General features: G+C 39.1%; 1 protein-coding gene across 1 annotated transcript; it reads right to left on the reverse strand.

The window, feature by feature from the left end:
• Window positions 1-5,294: 5,294 nt before the first annotated feature.
• GTF2A1L (general transcription factor IIA subunit 1 like) lies at window positions 5,295-16,488 on the reverse strand. Its single transcript, XM_085325784.1, has 9 exons — window positions 16,462-16,488; window positions 14,366-14,467; window positions 13,958-14,081; window positions 12,231-12,286; window positions 10,908-11,001; window positions 9,044-9,645; window positions 7,321-7,614; window positions 6,929-7,018; window positions 5,295-5,409 (listed from the first exon to the last, which is right to left on the reverse strand). Exons 1-9 carry the CDS (start codon window positions 16,480-16,482, stop codon window positions 5,302-5,304), a joined length of 1,491 nt encoding a protein of 496 aa, XP_085181910.1. The 5' UTR covers window positions 16,483-16,488; the 3' UTR covers window positions 5,295-5,301.
• Between the last annotated feature and the right edge of the window lie 3,927 nt (window positions 16,489-20,415).

The raw sequence follows: 20,415 nt of genomic DNA on the forward strand, positions 1-20,415 counted from the left end.
GCATCTTATGGGCCAAACAACCTGTCTTGGGTGACAAGCTGCAGATTGCATCCAATGCCATGAAGCAATTTCTACTCCTGCTACACACAATATCTGCAAGAGCCTGCACCCAGGTCACATTCAGGGGAGGCCACATTTTGCACTGGCATGATATTCTGAAAATGAAGGGCTTAGTTACTGAATCCTGAACAAAAGTTCATGGTCATACAGACAGAAATAGTACAGACTGCAGAACAAGCCTCTTGGGTTTCTTATTCTTGACAGATTACATTACTTCTAATGGGAGGAATGTGTGAATGCTTACAGTTTTCTRTCAAAACAATATGGTAGCTTGAGATCTGCACATGGTCATTTTTGGTTCAGAGAAGCTAAAGCAAATACTTTTTGTTTGGGCTTGTAAAWTTTGATCTTTTTAGATCACATTCCGTCTACAATACACATGGTATCTGAAAACTCCTGGGCTATATCCTCAGCTGATATGACATGCGCTTCTCCTGCAGTCAGTGGAAGAATACAGCTATGTAAGAGTCTGTGGCTACTCTAGAACAGTCACAACCAAACAGCTCTTGACAGCCATTGAGAATGTGATGTGTAAGAAGAAAGTTGTATTTACTACAGTCACTTTGAACTTCACATTTTCCTTTCTCAACTGAGTACTTTGCTTTAAAGTCTCTGACAGCAATACAGTAAAAATCTACGTTACAAAGCACATCTCTTGGTGCCAAAACACAACATTGCATATTAAGTTTGCTTCACGTTAGTGAAAGTGATTCTTTGTCTCATTTATCTTTARCTTATTAGCTTAGTGTTAATTAGAAATAACATCTCTGACCCTCATGGCTTAATGCCATGATTCCAATCAGTGTAAGTGCTCTATATACAAGCATAGCTATACTCATAAGCAGTTTCCACACCTGGGGAACAAAGCAGTACCAAGAAGCAAAGGAGACAATTAAAAATATTGTTTAGCAACCAGTAAAATCACAAATKATACACACCTCTTTATACCTATCAGCTTCTGAGTTTAGAAGAGGAAATGGGACTACTCCAGGACATTTAACTATAAAAGGAAGTAAAGAGACAAAAAATAGAAAGCCTGGCCTCGGGCTTCTCTGTCATGCATCTCAGAACTGATTTCTGAGGCTTGTTTCTCTAGATGGCACACAAAAGAGTTCTACATGCAATTGGGACATGCCAAAACAATGTCTTGAGCAGACACTGACTGATTTACTTGCATTATATTTCAGGAGGACAAAGAGCTTGCAAGCACACCCTTTTCCACCTAACATTATCGAAAAACTCTACATGCAGGAGAAACAACTTACAAATAGTGACAACTGATAGTACTSCTCTTACAGTTGATGTGGAGAGAGGGAATGCTGTGTACATAACAGCAAGCAGTATTAAAGCTGCATGGATTTTTCTTTTTGTACCTAGCTGTAAATTGAGTGATATCTTCCATTTAGGAAACAATTACCAGTTAAAAAAATACCAAGTTTTGCCATATACAAAAATGAGCAAATACATAAAAGGAATACTTTATTAAAGATTAGATTCATACTAAGCTTCTCATACAAGTCATAGCTGTTTTTCCATCTCTATTTTTGGGAAACTTTCCTTCTTCGTGGTGTAAAGTTTCAGACAACAAATTACTGCAGTATCTTTAATAGCCCTAACTGGTGTTACATATCTCTTCTCACCACATCTGCAGTGATGTGTATGTGCTAAACTGTGGCRATCAAAGGTATTAATACAGCAAACTATTCAGATCAAAAACATTCTGATCTGACTACTGCTAAAGCCATAGGCTACAGTAGTTACCTAACTGAACTTGCATTTTAATAAGGAACAGTTTTTTTTCCAGCATAAAAGTTCCTGACTTAGGATATTTTTAGTCAGTTGTAAATGTCTTATTCAAAGCCGTAAGTCTTTGTCATGTTCATTCAAGAACACTGGAAATAAAACATAGCATAATTCTATTTTATTCCATCTAACAGTACAAGAAGTCAGTCCTAGTGTAGAAATGCAAGAAACTCAGACAGTCCATAGCTCTGGACTGGAGAAAGTTCTGCAGGTTCTCTCAAATACCTGCAATGCAGTTTAAGGGGAGGCAGAAGATCTGCAGTAATACACATTCAGTAGCCAGTCTCTCAAACATGTAAAATGTTGAGATAACAGCAAAACCCTACTCTAAGCCCTAAAGCTTTTGCATTTGATAGCTGAGGAAGACACTAAATGGACTCCACATTAAGTTTCCTTCATACAGAGAACATGCTGGGCTAGAAAATGCAACAAAATGAAAACCAAGGGAATGCTTGATGGCCTAGCTAAGCCAGCTTCAGCACCCCTTTTGATGCAGGCCAGCTGTGACCAGGAATAAGCAGCTGCTATGTATACTGTCAACAAAGCTTCAAGAGGAAGGAAGGCAAGCAGCCTCCTTCTGATTTCAATTGCCAATGGCAATTTGTGAAAAGCAGAATAGGATAAATTTTATATATATATATGTGTGTGTGTGTGTGTGTGTGTGTGTATTTATTATATATATATATATATATATATATATATAAACACACTAATGCACAATCCCTAAGTCTTACAATAAGTTTGGGAAATATGAGAGCAGTATTAAAAACAACTCTTTCAATTCCAGATGTGAAATATTATCAATGTCAGACACAGAGTAGAGTTTGCAGCAAGCTATCGTAAGAAAATTTGTAAAATGATAAAGCACAGGAAGTGTTTTAAGAATATTATAAAACAGGCAGATCAAGGTAACCAGTAGAAGGTATGTAACAACTATGAACTGCGAAAGCTTAGACAAGGTGGAAGAGAATAATCATTCCTTGCTCAAATGCTTGTATCCCACACATCTCTGCACCCATTCACAGAAGAAGCAGCTCTGATAAGGGACAGGAAGAGATGAGCAGTCACAAGAACACTTAGAGCTCCGGATCCTCTCCTCTGCACAGCAATCTGACAACAGGAGATAAAGATGCAGCAAGAAAGAAAAAGCTGCCCATCTTTTAAAGTAGCTGAAACATTGGTACTTCTCAGCCACTTCATTTTATTGCAATTAGAGAAAAGATGTCCTGTTCTCAGAAGCAACATTCAAGGACTTCATGGCAGTTAGTGAATGGTTCACATCTGATAGCATCCCATGGATTCATGTGTCCTGTGCTGCACTGCCCTGGTTTCCAGGCTTTGTTCTGTAGCATCACTGTGCTGMCCAAGTTGGAAGTGGTCCCACTGTTCATAATGTACATATTTACAGAGTGCGAACATTTCAAAGCTTTCACAAGAGTGAAAGAGTGACTTTTAAGTCAGCAGAATGGGAAAAAGTCATGCACTGCGATATTGCAACTGTTTGACTAGATAATTCTTCACATCCCAGGAGCAGTGTCTATAACAGACAAAGGAAATACCGTGCTCAGCTCAAGCCTTTTAGTTCAGTGTCCTGTCTTAGATACTGGATAGCAGCAGAGACATCCAAAAGAGCACACAAGAAACTCAAACGTAATCAAAAACCTGCTTCCTGAGAAAGTGACTTTGTTATGTCAGTACAGGGGTTTATACAACTATGAACAAAAAATCTGTTTTTGTTTTTTTTTTCTCCATTTCTTTTCTGTATTCTTTCTCTCCAACTCTTCCCTGCTACTTCCCCTCTCAGGCCCTCTGCCTTATCCCAGGGAGGAGATAYAAAGTGTCTCATGGTATCTTTTTTCACCAGATGTAAAGGAGGTAGCCAGGAGGGAAGGGTCCAGATGCAGCGTGTGGCACTCTTTTAGCAGAAGCATCTATTTCTAAATAAGGCTGGCTTGGCACTTCCCAGCTAGTTGGAAATGAATTTCCAATGCCACCCACAAGAGGCTACAATCTTCAACCCTCCCTCTCCAAGGGCCAATATATGGACAACTGTGCAAGTAGAGCCCCAGGCATTTCTGTTACAGTCATGTGAATTAGAAGATCTTCAGTTATATTAGAAAAAAAAAATCACTAAATAGCTGACAGCTTAAATAAACATCCCCTTTCTCCTTCCTTTCACTCATACTTTGATATATCAAAGACTGGTGCCTCCCACATGGCAGCAAACTCCAAGCCAGTGGATGCTGGAGAAGGCAGGCACTGTTGGGAAGCACAGGCAGGGCACTGTTTTGAGGCACACACCTCTGGCATGTTACCCTTTAGTTTCAGGTACTGCCCAACAAGGAACAGAGAACTACAGCTATGAAAGGCTAAGACCCAGACCCTAAAGGCACAGAATTGCCTCTGTGCCTTTGATCTCTGTTTCTGCAGGAGCGAAGCAGCAGTGAACATCCAGGACTGCTGGGAATGCAGTTCTCCTGGCAGAGTGAGCTATCAGCACATGCATGGCTTGTGCACACTTCTTAAAGCAAATTTTAAATTTAAGGCGGGGGGGAAGGGAGGGGGAAGAGGGGGGAAATGCATGAGATGACTCTGTATTATGCACAGTTTGCATCATTTCACAGCTTCCTGGTCTGCAGCCACAGAATGTAGTGGATATGTAAAGAAGGAAAGTTAAATGACTTTGCATTGGCAATGAAAATAAATCACATTTTAATGTTAAATCACACCAATAATCGTATCTCAGTAGACATTGAGGGTAAAATAATAATAATAATAATAATAATTCTCATATTTTGATAGCTCAAGGGTCTTCCACCCGCATTTCCTAACTTATATCTAAAGTGCTTGCCTTGAGATTGAAGCAAAAACAAGCAAACATAGAAACACAGAAACATAGAAAATGTAGACAGGGAAAAGAAGGAAAGGGGGGAAAAAGAAAAAAGTACATAGCTGAAACCACCACAGGTCTCTAACTTGCAGAAGTATTAGCTTTTTTTTTTTCCTTCCCCAGCAGAAAAATAAATTACTACAAATTGTGCTGTTTTCTACTGCAGGTTATGTTTTAACTCATTTCAAAATGGAAAAAAAAAAGGAGTTGGAGTTTACTTAAATATAATCAGTTAGTATTCCGTGATTTTCTTAAATTACTAATAGACTCAACATTTTAGTCATTAAAGCTGTTCATTTCAATTATGTTTTSGTAGAAAAGGAACAAAATAATCGGAAAAGAGCAGCAAAGACAGCTGAAGAGCTAACAATACAGTGTTTTAATTTGCATTATTAACTGCACAGATTTTACACATTTTGTTTAACAAATTAAATTTAGTATTTTGTGGGTTTTTTTTAATGGCAAAACAGTAGAATGTTTAGTTGCTTCACAGAAGGTTCATAAGGGAATAATTCCATACTTGTCAAAGTACCTATTTCAGTGAAGTTTCACCACTCTGCATCTCCGATGGCTTTTGCAAAAACATAGTCTTTCCCCCCAAAGCACATCACTCCATCTTTTAAGTAAAACTTCCATTTGTTCTTACTTCGATGTATCTGATAAAAAATAAATAAATCAAGGCCCCCCCCAACCCAAAATATGTATTAGACCATACGTAAAAACATACAGATTTTTAAGCAAAACTTAATTTATACACCTCATTTTTGCTTTAACATGTTAGAGAGTGCTGTTCTTAACAGAGCACAAATACTGGCAGCAGATTTCAGTTGCTTATGATGAATTTCCTGCTCTCTCATGTGAAATACTTCATTAATCTTAGTCTCGTCATATTCAAGTTCTCCTGTCTCCCTTTCAAAACAGTAATTATATAAAACACCCTCCTTCCCTCCCCCCACAGGAAACAGGCAAAAGGCAGCAGTCTGAAGTCCCAATACTAGAAGGAAAACAAGACAGTAATGGAGCATTTTGATTATTGTATCCCAACACATACTGCACTTTGCAAGCAAGCATAGTTTAACCGAAACCCAGTAATTTCCACTTCCCATACATATAGCAAAGCAATATAGCCTGCAGAAGGACATTATGATAAGGCAAAACCTAGAAAAGCATTACTCAAAAGCAAATACTATCATATAAAGCAGTATGAAAGAATTTTCCTATTCCATTTCTTAAGAGGCCTGCAAAATATCTACACTGCAGAACATGCTCTCAGCATCAACCTATTTTCAAGGCAGGGAGGAAATACAGTCATTTTGCCTGTTTAACTGTTTACATCCAGTGTAAATGGATGTAAAATGAAAGTAAAAGAAAAATCCACAACTGTCAGTTCATAACATCTGGTATGAAATTCCCTATCAGCAGGTTCAGTGTTGAACTTCTTATCAGTTTTTAAAAGTTTTCAGCTAGAACACAGACCCTATCAAGGTGGGTCTACACAAGAGTAATTACTGGTTACTCCTGAAAGCATAAAAAAGTCATATTTTTAGCAAGCTGTTAGGCAGTTTTCCATATTTGGTATCACAATAAGGTGTGCCAGCTTTTACACTATAGACACTCAAATATTAAAAAAAACACTTAAAAAACAACTAAGTTTGGTCACCAATAGTTCAATAAAGTTGAACTTCAAACATTTACATAGGATAGAACTTTTGTCCTCCTTAAGTGTTTTGCTTTTCAGAAAATACAGATTTTTGGTAGCAAGATCTTCTCAGGAAGCACTTTGAAGACATACAATACAAAAGACGACACACTTCTCTTTCTTATTACCTATTCCAATGATCTTAATTCACAGTTGAAAATGTATGCATATATCCATGGAGCAGTTCATATTACTCAGAAGTTAAGGATATGCATAAGCATTTGCAGTGTTACAAATCTTAATTTGTCAAGATTCAGCCCCCTTGTTTTCCACTAGTAGGCTATTATATACTCCTTATTTACCTGCTCAGAAAAGAGCAGATAAGTCTTCTGATTCCTGTCAGCTAAATACAATTTAAACACACAATTACAGCATTTGATTTTCTTTAAAAGGCACTGACAGCAGATCAGACATGGATTTGCTCTAAGTATTACTTAAAACAATTAAGGAACAAAGATAAAATTTATACACTGTACCTTGTCATACTGACAAACTATCACGTTATCAGTGTCAAACAAGTCTGGAGTGTCCTGTTCACTGACATCATCACCAGAATTTAAGGGGTCCTAGAGAATAAAACAGTATTTAAGTAGTATTTTTTACATTCGTCTAAAATAGCATTTAATATACTTGACATTAAACACAACCAGGACAATAAAGGCTATCTCACACACAAAAAATAAGTAAATCAAAACCTAGAAACTCTGAAGATCCTGCTGCGTACCTCCTGCCTCCAGAGATATGTAGCTTACAGAGGTATGCAGCTTAACTGTGTTCTCTGTGTTAAATATGTTAGGAACGGTTCTGGGGTTTAAAGATCAATATTTGAGATAAACAATTTTAAACTTGTTCCACAAAGCTTAATTACCTCCTCAACTATATCTATCTGAGGCTCTCCATTATCACCACCACTGCTGCTAGACTCCGTGTTTGAAAGGTTGTCACCTTCTTCATCCTCTTCCTCATCCTCATCTTCCAGAACTTTTAGATCCTCCGATTCAATAATGCCAATGAATTCATTCTCTTCCATATCTTTTGTATGTGCTATTTCTTCCTTGGGAGAAACGTCACTCGTTCCATCTAGCTGAATTATGCCTTCAATGTCACTGCAGATATCATTCTCTGCTCGTAAACTAGATTCCATCTGCTCAGTAGGTTCCATCTGACAGGAATAAAAGAGACCAGAGACAGCTTATGACTTAACACTGAATAGCTTTCATTGTTCAGCACAGAGCCTAAGATTTTTGTTTAATACAGCAACAAAATCTAGGGCATTTAAATGGGAGTTAAGTCCTAGCCTGCTTCTAAGCCCTGAATACATTTGAAAAATCTTGTTTTTACACCTACCTCGAGTGGATTCCATGTCAAATTCTTCCTCAGTAATATAGAAAGACATTCTGTCAGACTTTAAACACTATTGCACTCGACAACTGACTTCTTAAGAAGGATGACTGAGTTGGCCTTTAGAATTTCTATTGCATAGTACTGCACAATATTAAAAAAAAATAAAATAAACAACCATCTACACCTTCCATTTTGAAAATAAAAGTCATGGTGAAATTACTCTCCATCAACTCAAAATGCTTTGTTTAAATAAGACATAAAAAGTTGAGCAAGCACAAGAGTAAACATTTTAGTACTTTGAGTTACTAAGCAGAGAGCTCTCAGGAACACAAGAGCTCTAAGCTTTCAGTCATCTTAGATTTCTCATTAGATCTTTGTTGTAGTACAGAATTCACATCCACAAACACTTTCTAATTCAAGAAAATAAGATTTTGATTTGACCTTCTATTCTTCCTACCGACAGTCTACATCACCCTACCATTAAAGTTCAAATGAGCAACATAATATGCTTTCTATTTACGGTCATTTGCATTTAACAAATTTGCCTCGATCCCATAAGCAATAAAACTCAAAGTCAGCAAGATAAGCTGAGCATAAAGTATCTGTAAATTATTTCTGGAAGAAAGATTAGATGAAGTCAGGAAAGAGACTTATTAAATTCATTTAAATTTTCATACAACTCTAGCTAARTCTTAGTTTGAGATTCCTCCTCCCTCCCCCAAAGAAATACATTTCCTTCCAGCAGATTTTCACTTTGATCAAATCTGATTTTTCAAACTCTGTGTAGACTACCAATGGAAATTAATTGCTCTTCACATATTTGGGGTTAATATTAATSCAAGGTGACATTCTAAAAGCAATTTGTCCACTACTGGCCAGAATCCACCTACAAATTTAGTAGCAGATCTAGTAGATCTCAAAAGGTCACTCACATATACTCAGAGTCAAAAAGCAATTTTGAAAAATACTTTATAAACCTAAATATGTATTATGTCCATTCATTTCCTTCTTAGTGTTATTTTTTAAAAAATTTGACTTTCCATTCAATCTAAGTATTTCAACAATATTTGTGACTGAAATTCTAAATGTGAGCATAAGCAGTCAGCTGCTGCAATCCAAAACAAGCTCAAGAAAGAATGAACTTAAAAAGTGCTATTTGTGACTTGCAGATGTGTTTAACATCATCATTTATGAGACTTGTTCTTCAATCAGCCATCAACACTGTTTATATTTTCACTAGGTCCTACCTTATCTGCAAGAACAATACTGTCCTGATYTTTCAGGATGGCGTTTTCATCCGTGCTGCTGCCCATGATAATCAACTCAATGATATCATCAGACACCTGGTGCTGCACCGATTTCTGTGGCTCTGTGCCTAGCTGTTCCTCCACATCCGGCAGCAGGCTGCTTGGGTTGTTTGCCAATGATTCAGCAGGAGAAAACACTTCAGAGGTTTCTGAAGTGAACACAGCTGTATGAAGATCACTGTACTGGGATTTTTCTGTCAAGTCTGCTTGCTGATTCAGTGTTGCATTAGTTGTAATTTGCTGCTGACTCGTAGTAGGCTGCTGAACCAATRTAGAATTTGTAGAGTTTTCCAGGTGTTTTCCTTCCATGACACTTGGTTGAAATACCATGGTCTGTTGGACAGCAGGCTCCTGGCATTGCAATGTTTCAGCTGTTGCCTGGACAGAAGCTGCATTCACCTGAGCAACACTGGCAATGTTGGTTTGCAGAACTGAAGGCTGTCCAAGCTGCTGAAATATCTGCTGAATAGGATGCTGTAGAATACCTGCATCTCCTGGGGCCTGTGTAACCATAACAGGCATATTTACCTTATAAAGGTGCCCTACAAGGAGAAAAGTTAGACTGCTTAAACAGATTAAATTACAGATCCATACAGGCTACTATCCTGTTTGCTAGTAACAGCCAGCAGCAAATACTCAGGCAAGCCACGAGAATCAGGACATGTACAAAGCAACACAAGCACACTTTCAGCCTTTGACAGGCAACAGTTTAGAGGCTTTTCAAGTCAGAGGTTCCATCCAGAGTATCACGTTGAATACCCAGTCATAGACCTATCAAGTATAACTTCATACAACGCTTTTGCGAATGTATGTATTTAGCTTTCATAATACCCTGTGACAATGAGTTCAACAACTTAATTACATGTTAGTTTTTTTAAAAAAAAATCTTGTATTAAACCTACTCCCAAGTCATTTCAGAAACTAGGGAATACAAAATGAAACAGCAAAGAACTGTTCCCTGCATAAAAGGATAGTTCACTCAAGGATTGCTAGGCATCTCTTCTTAAAGCAGAAGACTCCTATATCTGTCCTCTCCTTGTATGATAACTACTCCAAATACTGAACCCTTAAAATTATTATTGTTATCAATGTTAGAATTAAGATGCCAAAGCCAAGTTCTCAATTTCATTTAATTATACTGTTCCCCATGTCCACTATGCATACACACAGAGAATCACTGAAAGCAGCTCATGTCTCAGAACTTTAGGAGGTATGTCTGAAATAGGTATCTAATGGCATGCATTTCTCAAAGAAAAGCATTTTAGAAGGGGACTTATGAGTGAATATATGCTTTCAACTCATCACACCCTAAGCAGTACCAGTAAATGTTCTGTAGTGAAATTAACCAACTTAGGCAACTTTATCAGCAAAAGAGGGTAAGCAAGAAGAGTAAGAGGCCATTGGATTTTATTTACAGAAATAAATTTGATTCTGAAGCATCAGAAAATAGCTTTACCTGCTTAAAATATGGAAGATTGTCCCTCATAAAAGACAGGGAGATGTCTATGTCTGGAYTGACAAAGGTACATACTTGTCAGCACTTTTAAAACAAAAGATGGTATCATGTGGGGAGCTAAGTTAACTGATGTTGCAAGAGTACATAACCAACACATTGTAACTGATCAGTTTATTTACTTTCTTCTTGTAGCAACCGCAAGTACAAACTACAAAGGAAGAGGAGGAGAACTGGCTCTACCCAACTATAGCTTAACTTCTGTTTAATTTATTTTATTTGGGACCCTCCCTCAATATCCGCACACAGTCAATGCACTATACCATTAAGATCTTCYCTTTTTAATCTTACCAGATGCAGTCTGCAGTGTCACTCCAGCAGGTACATGTACAGGATAAGCAATACCCGAAGGGAGGGTAAGAGCTGCACCTGGTCGTGAAGCACCCTAGATACACAGGAGCTTCATTAAGTCTAGTTCATACTTTATCTCTTAGGGCCTAAAAACTCACATTTAACATATCTGTTAAGAAACAGGAATAACTACCTTTTTGTGATCATCTTTACTGAAGAGTTGCTTCAGACTTTTGAGGTATAGGCAAATAGAGAATAGTCTGTATTGAAAGGATAATGACTTGCCCTAAAGGCTTTCTTATTTTCCAGTTATCACATATCTTTTTCCTTTTTATTAACAGAACACTTTTCTGTAGCCTCTCAACATACACCCAATCCAGAATGCTATTTTCCCCACTCAGAGCCACTTTTACTTGAGCTTATGCATTACTTCACAAAGCACAGACTCCTTGCCTAGGTCTATAAGTCACTTCATAGTCTCTTTCTCTCCCAGAAAGCAAATAGTTGGATGCAAGTCTCCCTTTCAAACTAGCTGTTCCAGGGAAATACAAATTAAAAAAAAAAAAGTCAGAGAACTTGAATGTTACACAAGCACCTTCCCAATGTTATATTTCAGCTTGGCAAGCAGAGTTAGCTTGGGGCTCAGTAGGCATTCAGTATGTTCATCAAGCTCCAACAATAAAAAGAGACACTTCCTCATCCCCTCTCCTGAAACAAATTCTGCCATGTGAAGAGTTTGGAACCTGTCCCTCCAAAAAACACTCACTCACATCTGAATGACTCCTAGGCCTCTCAGATAATGCTGCTTCCAAATCAGTTAGCGCTGGCATTTCCCAACCATACATTATTTTGACACTCAGTAATAATAATGGATGTGTGCATACACATTTACACTACACTTCCACCCCACAGGCAGCCATGCCTTCCAACACACATCCTGGCTCCACTGCTTGCAAAACCAACTGGTACATCCCCATCCTTTTTCACTGCTTAAACAGCAGAGAGCAGCAGCAGCCTGCTCTCTTCAGATTCTTAACTTTTATGTGGTTTTCATCAGAACAATATGGACTAGAACTGTCAAATTGATTTCTCCAGTTGTTGATACTTTCTTGGTAGAACTTCTGCCCTTTATCTACTATACCACATTGTACACAGACAAAATTGTCATGAGAAAGCTACCTTTTCAGTCTCTAAATGTTGTCCTCAAGTATCTATATRTAGAGAATATTTAATGTTTGCCTCCTCTCAAGTGAGAAACTTAATGTTAACATTTATAATTCAGTACAATCAAACTGAAAACAAAATGGCACTACAGCTACATACCAGGTCTGCTGCTGTGAAATGCTGGAAACCTCTGCCAGTTGGGATGACTAAAGAAGCTATTAAAAAAAAAAAAAAAAGTATTTTAAACAGACATATATGGTCATTCAGTACTTTCCAGCAGGCATAACTGAAGCTAATGTAATCTAAGTTGAGTTCATGCTCATTAGATTAACGCATAAGTAAGCACATCTACATAACGTTGCTGAATACATTTTCTTTTATGTTGCTTCACATTCATGCTGAACTCATTTTTTAATACTATTATTTTATAATCTGAACTTATAAGACCTGCATTTTGTCAAAAACTTGTCTTGGAGATTTTGGTTTTTTWAAAAAAGATCAAACATTTAAATAGAAGTATTTAAGTGAGTTGTACTGTAAAAATAAAGTGTGACATTTCTACATGCTGCATCACCTACAGGGACAGATGTGCCATGTTTCCATTTTAGCACAATCAAGAATGTATATATCAAATGCACTGCCTTGTCAACATGAGAAAAATTTGTAAGTAATTTTCTGCACCAGTGCTAATCCAACGGTGTGAATGGTAGGAGCAGTAAGATTTTCAAAATCATTCACTGCTGAGTTCACTGCAAGAAGATATGTCAAAAGGAAAGATTTCACAGGCTTTAAGAGGAGCAGAATTTACGTAACCCTAACTACTCTGAAAACCTCAGCCATAGGACAATTCAAAGATCACTTAAGAACAAACAAACAAGAGTGCACTGGCTTCAACAGATTCTGTTCTGCCTTAGTACTAGCCACCCTTCCAAAAGTTAGTCATAATAAAGTATAATTAAATATAAGCCCTCTCACAGCTAACAAATGCAAAAGTATATCCTCTTTAACAAGATGGAATAAATAAAACAGTCTATCTCCAAAAACAGTCCATTCAAACATGAAGAGTGCAGAAAAATCAAGGGTGCCTACTCAGCCTTGAATGGTTGCCCACGGAAACATGCACTATGATACAGATTTTAATTACATCAACATATACAATTTTTCTTCTTTGTGGAGAAAGGTCTTAAGCGCCCTCTCACATTGGGAGAGGCTTCAGCTGAGCATTACATTCTACCTTAACATCATCACAGTGGTCAGCTGAACTTAATCAAGACAAACTGACCTTGAAGTCAAAGTCTGTGTGAAAAGTCAGCCACTTCTGTGTGATGTGAATTATCTGCTTTTAGAAGAACTAACTGAAAGACAAACAAATGAACAAAAAAAAATCCCCAAACCTCACACTCTTATATTTGAGCAAGGATTCATATCATTCACAAATACACATATTTAAGATGCGTAGATAGATTCACTTCCAATATGAGAGCAGAGTTGCATGGCACAAACATGCCATGTAACCCTCAGCACACATCATGTCACACGAGGAAGTGAAAGCTCAATCCTTCTGGAGAATTTGTAATTTAAGGGTTACATTTCTGGACTACACACAAGAAGACTAAACTTCTCCTCATACTTCCTTGCTGGAAATAAGCAGCAGCTCAAGGGCAGGTAGATGCAATTGCATTAGTTTACCAAAATTTAGTTTGTCCTCTATTGGAGAAATTCCACTTTCAGATACATACCATACTCCATCCTACTAGATATACACATGAGCACTGACAACCAAGATTTATTTATTTATTATTCTAGCACCCTCAAGTCTTCCAAAAAGATTCTTGAATCACTGAGCTATTCTTAAATTGTATCTGTTGTGTTCAACAACATCCAACCTGCTGAAGTCTGCAGAGCACGATGAAAACTGTGCGGCAACTGCAGAGTAAACTGTGGCGAGTGGTGGCTATGCCTGAAGAAGCCTTCTGTTGCTTTAGACTGCATCACCTTGGTTTCCCAAAGCTGCAAAAACAATATTAAGGTCACCAGATATCAGCTTTAAAATAAACATATATATATATATATATATGTATAAATAAATGATAATCAAGTATTACTAGTTTTTCAAGAGTAAACTGATTGGTTCTATCCAATAAACAAAGTAACAATCACTACTAAATTTTGACTTTTAGCAGCCCAATTCATCATTCACAGAATATTTGCAACTCTAAGTTAGGCAAAAATTTGCAAATTTCAGAGGGCAAAGTGAAAAACAGTTTTTATTAATTCAAGTGAACCCAACAAACCTGCTTCAAGTCTTTCAAAACCTGTTCTTCTATGCCCTCTTCTGCAAAGAGTTCCCGAACACCTTCAATCACATCTTCGATAATGGATCTGTAGAGTTTAGGCTACACAAAATAATTTAAAGCATTTACAAGTTAAGATGAAGATCAAGTAATCTGCAAGCACAGCACAAAATCTAATCCAGCTGCATAAACTGAACATGGAGAGATCAGTGCAATATGTTGAATGCTCTGCTAAGTGCACAGACCTGCAGGTTCACCTGATCTGCAAGCCCCGCTCATTCTTCTAAATCCATAGGACTAATGAGACATCCCTGAAAAAATACTTGACTTTTTAGCTTTGAAATATTGGTCTCTGTGGGCTGCAGAAATGTTTAAGAAAATCCTACGAACATTAGAACAGCTACTGTGGTATATTTTCAAAATAGCATATTTTAAGTGATCATTTCAAATATGCTATTTACTGTGTAGTATCATTTTAGCAGTGCTGGATAACATCACAGCCCCTAACTCAAAGAACAAATAACAGTACAAAAAAAAAAAAAAAAAAAAAAAAAAGCGATGATTTTGTCAGAAGCATGATGTGAATAAGCTGTTACAAGCTGAACAAAAAACAGATTATTCTTTGTGACAATAATCAGATGCTATATAGTAGTTTATCTATGGAATTCACTACAGCCAACAGTTTAACACTACAGTTATTGATATATATTATTTATCTCATATGAGACGACAACTATAACGTGACATTTCATTCTCTCTCCCATGTACATATCAGTGCTTAGATGCTAATCCTCTTATCAGATCTGGACAACAGACATAAACACATATAAGCTTCAAGGTTCACCTATTCAGATCTAAGCATAAAAATAAACAGCTTCTAATGTTTTAAAGCTTTTTAATCCTGACTGTCATCACCATCAGAATAATCTACTAATACAAGTGGAAGTAAGAAGCTAAGATTTTTAGGAAACCGCAGCAGTTAGGACTTCAGGATCTGAATTATTTACATTTGTCTAACTTAGCATCAAATTAATATTTCACTGCTATGAAATATTCTGTTCTAAATTGCAGATGAAAAACAGCTTAAGATAAATAGAAGTTATTGTTCAGCTACAGGTGATAATCTTTGCAAAAGGCAATCAGCACAAAATAGCGCAATTGAGAGATGACCATGGTCTTGTACGATTCTTTAGGGAGCCTGGAGATCCCTGGGAATCCCCCAGCACATTTACAGAGCTGAGGAAGGGCTGAGGGTAGTTCATCTCCTGAAGCACTACATCAAAAAAATGTTGGCGAGTCCATATGTCAAACATTTGGCCTTTGCTGCTAATTCAGAAGAGAAACTGCATTTAAATCAATTTGCTTTCCACGGGCATATTCCTCTCCCCAGGTTGGCCAAGCTACATTGCATTATGTACAACGTTATAGGGAGCACAAACATTACGTTATGCATTACGCCTGAACCGTACGAAGCAACTATAAAATTCAACCCCAAGTGCTTTCCAGCCGGAGCAAAGGGGGTCACAGCGCGTATGCTACGGCACTCGTTTAGCCCTGTTACACACGCAAGGACGAGGCCRTGGAGAAACGCAGCAGCACCAACTAAGCACCTCCAGTTCTCTTTATATGTGAACTGGCATGAGAAAGAGCACAATTAACACCTCCCTCCAGAGGGAAGGGAAAAAAGGGAAGGRGAATACTTAATTTTAAGTCCCCAGGACTTCCCCGGGATTAGGCACACCTGAAGGATGCCTAACAGAGCAGCCACACAAAYCTACTTCCCTCAGGGAGAGCCAGGCACACTGACCCCAGAGTTTCCTGATTCCCCCCCAACAGTCACAGCCCTGAGGCTTTTATCCACTTATCCACTGCCCTGCTAAACATTTCCCTTAATAAGACCGAAAAGGAAGGGGGGGAAAAAAATAATAATCCCAAAAGGCTTCCGGAGTTAGCTTAAGGCTCCTCGTTTCCCAGGGTAGGGGCAGGAGCGAGGCCGCCCCACACCGGAGCCCACCCGGGCCTGGGGCGGCCCCGGTCCCAGGGACGGGACGGGACGGGACGGGACGGGACGGGACGGGACGGGACGGCCCCCTCACCACGGGGTTGCCGTGAGCCATGGCCGCTGCGGCCGCCGCAGCCACCGCCCCGCAGCGCCGCGGCCGCCGCCCGCCTTAAGGCGCCGCCGTTGCCATGGCGACGCGGCCTGCCCCGCCGCCTGCCTGCTCGCCCGCCCGGTCCGTCCGTCCGTCCGCCCGCCCGCACGCGCGAGAGGGGGAAGTTCAGCCCCCGGGAAAGCGTGTCCCTCCCCCCCCACACACACACACATACATACACAGGTTTTCTCAGGCCACTTGTTTCCGACAAATAATTTGCGACTGTCCTGACCGTGAGAGCGGCGCGGTGGCGCACGGGGGGGGGGCGAAGGAAAGGCGCCGCTTCTGCGTGTCCAAAATAAACACCTCGCATCTCGCTAACGCGCGGGGAGCGGGGAAATCAAGCTCGTCCTCGAAGCGGAGGAAGGGGCCCGCGCTCGGTTTTGGCGGTGGGACTGTTAGGCAGGGCGTGGGGCCGGCGCCCCTGCGAGAAAGGCTCTGGGGAAGGCCAAAATGGAAACGTGGCGGGAGCCTTTCCCACCGCGGCTCACCTGAGGTGCAGGCAGGCRGGAGAGCCCCGACTCACTGGTGATTAAACCCTTTGGTTTGATTTGTGTTTTTAAAATCATTAATACTTTCGGTATGATTTTTCCAATGGAAAATTTCCTTTTTCCAGGTATTACAGATTCTATGAACCTCAGGGAATAATTGGCAGCATCTCCACAACAGGCATGCAATCAGTCCCAAGGGAAATAAATTTGTAGTCCAACCGGATGATTTCAAGAGAAAAGGCAGCGTGCACCAATGGCTAAAGCACCCAAGAGACTTGGGCTTTATCCTCAGCCCTCCTCGGCGGCCCAGAGCGAGTCACTTTGCTGTGCTTTGTCTCAGCTGCTTTGCCTGGAAAAAGCTGTGATATTTTAAAAGTGCTCCAAAGCCGACTGTTGAAAGGTGCTTTACTATACTATCATTACTCACAGCACAGACAAAATGAAATAGAGAGCATGTTGGAAATCCCATGCTTCCCCAGGCACAGCATAGACAGATCTGCCTGGCCAGTGTGAACACCTTTCTCTGGTGAGCTTCCTTTTTTCTTCTGTGTCACTGAAAAACCCCAATAACGCTGGAAAATAACTGAGCGCTGGTTACTAAACCCAGGCTTCTTCTTTCAGCTCCGTGGGCCAAAGAGGGAGCAGCCACCACACAAAGAACAAGGGAGCCAAAGGCCTCAGTCTGCGTTTTGGACCCTGACCTCTAGCACAACCTGAAGCAAATCCACTGGCTTTTTTGGTCTGAAACATCAGCTTTTGTGCATAGAGGAAAAGAGACTTTGTTTGGAGAACAGAAGGGAGCAGAATTACGTATGCCACATAGTGTGCAAATATACCTAGGAAAACTGGATGGAAAAGTATATTATCTTGCACTGATAAACTCTGAAGTCATTATTGCCTCATAAACAGGAAGATGGCTGAAGCTACCAGTTAAGCAGCAGCAATCTGGTACAACTACACAAATTATTGCTTACATTTGCAGCAATCTGTTCATATGTTAATAAAGAGATCTAACAATTTAGCAGTTACTCTTCTGGAAAAATGTTCATTATTCTTATTGGAAAATACATATTTTTATCTTACTTTATACATTTTCCATCTATACACAGATCAGTATTATCCTGACCATTCTGAGAAACCAGTATCATCTTTCTTCTTCTTCCTTTCTTCTTCCTTCTCAGGTAACTATATAGATATAGTGCAATATGGCTGTGTGAAGAAAAGGCTTGTGCTTAAAGCTTTAGTTTCTGAGGCTGAGTTATACATCAACAGGATTTTAGTGAAAATGCTAACAGACCCACAAYTATATAGCTAGACTAACACCTACAACAACAACAAAACTCCATAATAGCATTGTAAGGTGCATGTTCATGAAWGAGACAAAGAGGAAATGTAATTTTCTACTGAAGTAATTTTGCTCTGCAACGGTATATGTTTATTGACACTGCCTAGGTCTTGAATTGAATGGCAATTGGTTATTCAGCTGTTTGTATGCCCCACATCATCACAAGAAGAAGACAAATCATGTTGCTTTGCTTATAGAGTAATTTAAATAATAAAACACATTTTTAAAGCATGGTGTTTATTTGAAACCATCTGGGATAGAGCATGCCAAGAGAGACATTATTCTTCTTGTGCTTGATTAGTCCTGTCATGTTAGCAGAGATAGCAGGAAGAAGTTGCAGGATCTTGCTGGGTCCTGAAGGTTGCAGATGGTGATTCTGCAGCTGGTTGCAACATATTTGTGAGATAGATAAGCCTGATGCATGGGTATCCATCTGCCAGAAYGTTTTACAGCAGTTTTACAGCATAGAAAGAACATACATAAATGAGCTCCCCACTTTCTACGATCCTTCCTTTATCTCGGGATTATGAAGTTCCTTGAAGCTGGCACAGTCTCTGTGCGTAACTTCAAAAGGCAAAGGAAAGGGAGACTGGGAGTGTTATACCAAGGAATTTCTTGACTTTCTCAAAGAGTGGCCAGGTGACTTTGGCTCTGTGCATGTGGCCATCTGCAGACCAAAGTGAACAAGCTTTACCTGCACTTCAGACTGACAGTGTGCATCTGTAGTTGCATACACCTAACACATCCCATCAGCAAAAGACAGTGCAGACATACCTTGTGTGTTGTAAATTATATTCTCTGTATTGGCAAGAAGTACAAAAGATCCATCACCAAGGTTAATGTGTCATTCTCTTCTGGCAAGGGACAGTAGTCTAAGCCTCCTAATAGTACATGGCTATTGGCATAGAGAAATTAAAAACTAGGAATATAATACAAGCTTTGAAGCTGCACTGGGATGTTGCAGAGAGTGCTTTCTACTAACCAAGGCATTTRTTCTTTCTTCTGAGGTCTGGCAACAAACTTTAGATAATTTCTTTTAGAAACTCCTAGAGAAGCTGTCTTTTAACACAAACATTGTGATCAGTGTGTCCACTGAACATGAGAAAGGCAGTGGAAAAATTAAATATTCTCTGAACAAGACAAAATATTAAAATATCTGTGAATAGCATTATTTATTCTGATCGGCTGACTTTGCTATTGGTAACCTTAACACAGTGTCCAAATCTTGCAATATAAAGCACAAATTCATCATGATTTTCACGTTTATCGATTTTGTTATCATTTAACCCCATTTTTAAGAGGGGAAACTGAGACACAGACATGCTAAGTATCTTGCCCACAGTCACAAATAGTAGCAGGAACAGCATCCAAATCTCATTGATCTTGGTTTCACTTCCTATCAAACTGTCTGTGTTGTAGTCCCTTTAACAGMTCACAAGTGTCTGAGGAGTCAGGCTGTCTGCAGATTAGCATGCTGTTCAAATCCTCATGATTTTTCAGGGTTTTGTCAGCATTTGGGATAGTGCTGCTTAAGGGCACCTCAAACATTTGTTTACTGGACAGGTTTTAATTTGTAATTATTTATACTCCTCTTGGTRCATGATGTCTAGAAAAGATTTATTTTTGGATGACGAACGTTTATTAATCATTAAAAAATTTACGTTTTCAAAAGCCTTCCCTCTAGAAACCGAGATCCTTAGCAAATTCAGATGCTTGGTAATGGATGCCCTCTTCTGTTGAAATACAGTACTGTTGGTGTAAGTGCATGAATACTCAACTGTATGAGTGTAGAATCCTTTTAAAAGCGTATTTTATAAATATCTTGCCTTTTTTTCCTAAGTAAAAGCAATCATTCTTAAAAGGAAATGGTTACGGAACATGAGCAGTCTTCATGGAGATGCAYTGACACAGGCAGAACTGCAACTTTGTTTTGAAGTAAGATATTCTCTAAAATGCTCCCTTTGTTCTCAGCTGTTGACTCATAGATACACAGTACTCCAGCATCATAACTAATTTTATTAACAGCATGATTTTGTTACAAGCCCCATCATTTCCTTCAGT

The sequence above is a fragment of the Rhea americana genome, unplaced genomic scaffold (genome assembly GCF_003343005.1).
Source record: "Rhea americana isolate MKP2758 unplaced genomic scaffold, rheAme1 scaffold_123, whole genome shotgun sequence".
In the NCBI taxonomy this organism is placed as follows: domain Eukaryota; kingdom Metazoa; phylum Chordata; class Aves; order Rheiformes; family Rheidae; genus Rhea; species Rhea americana.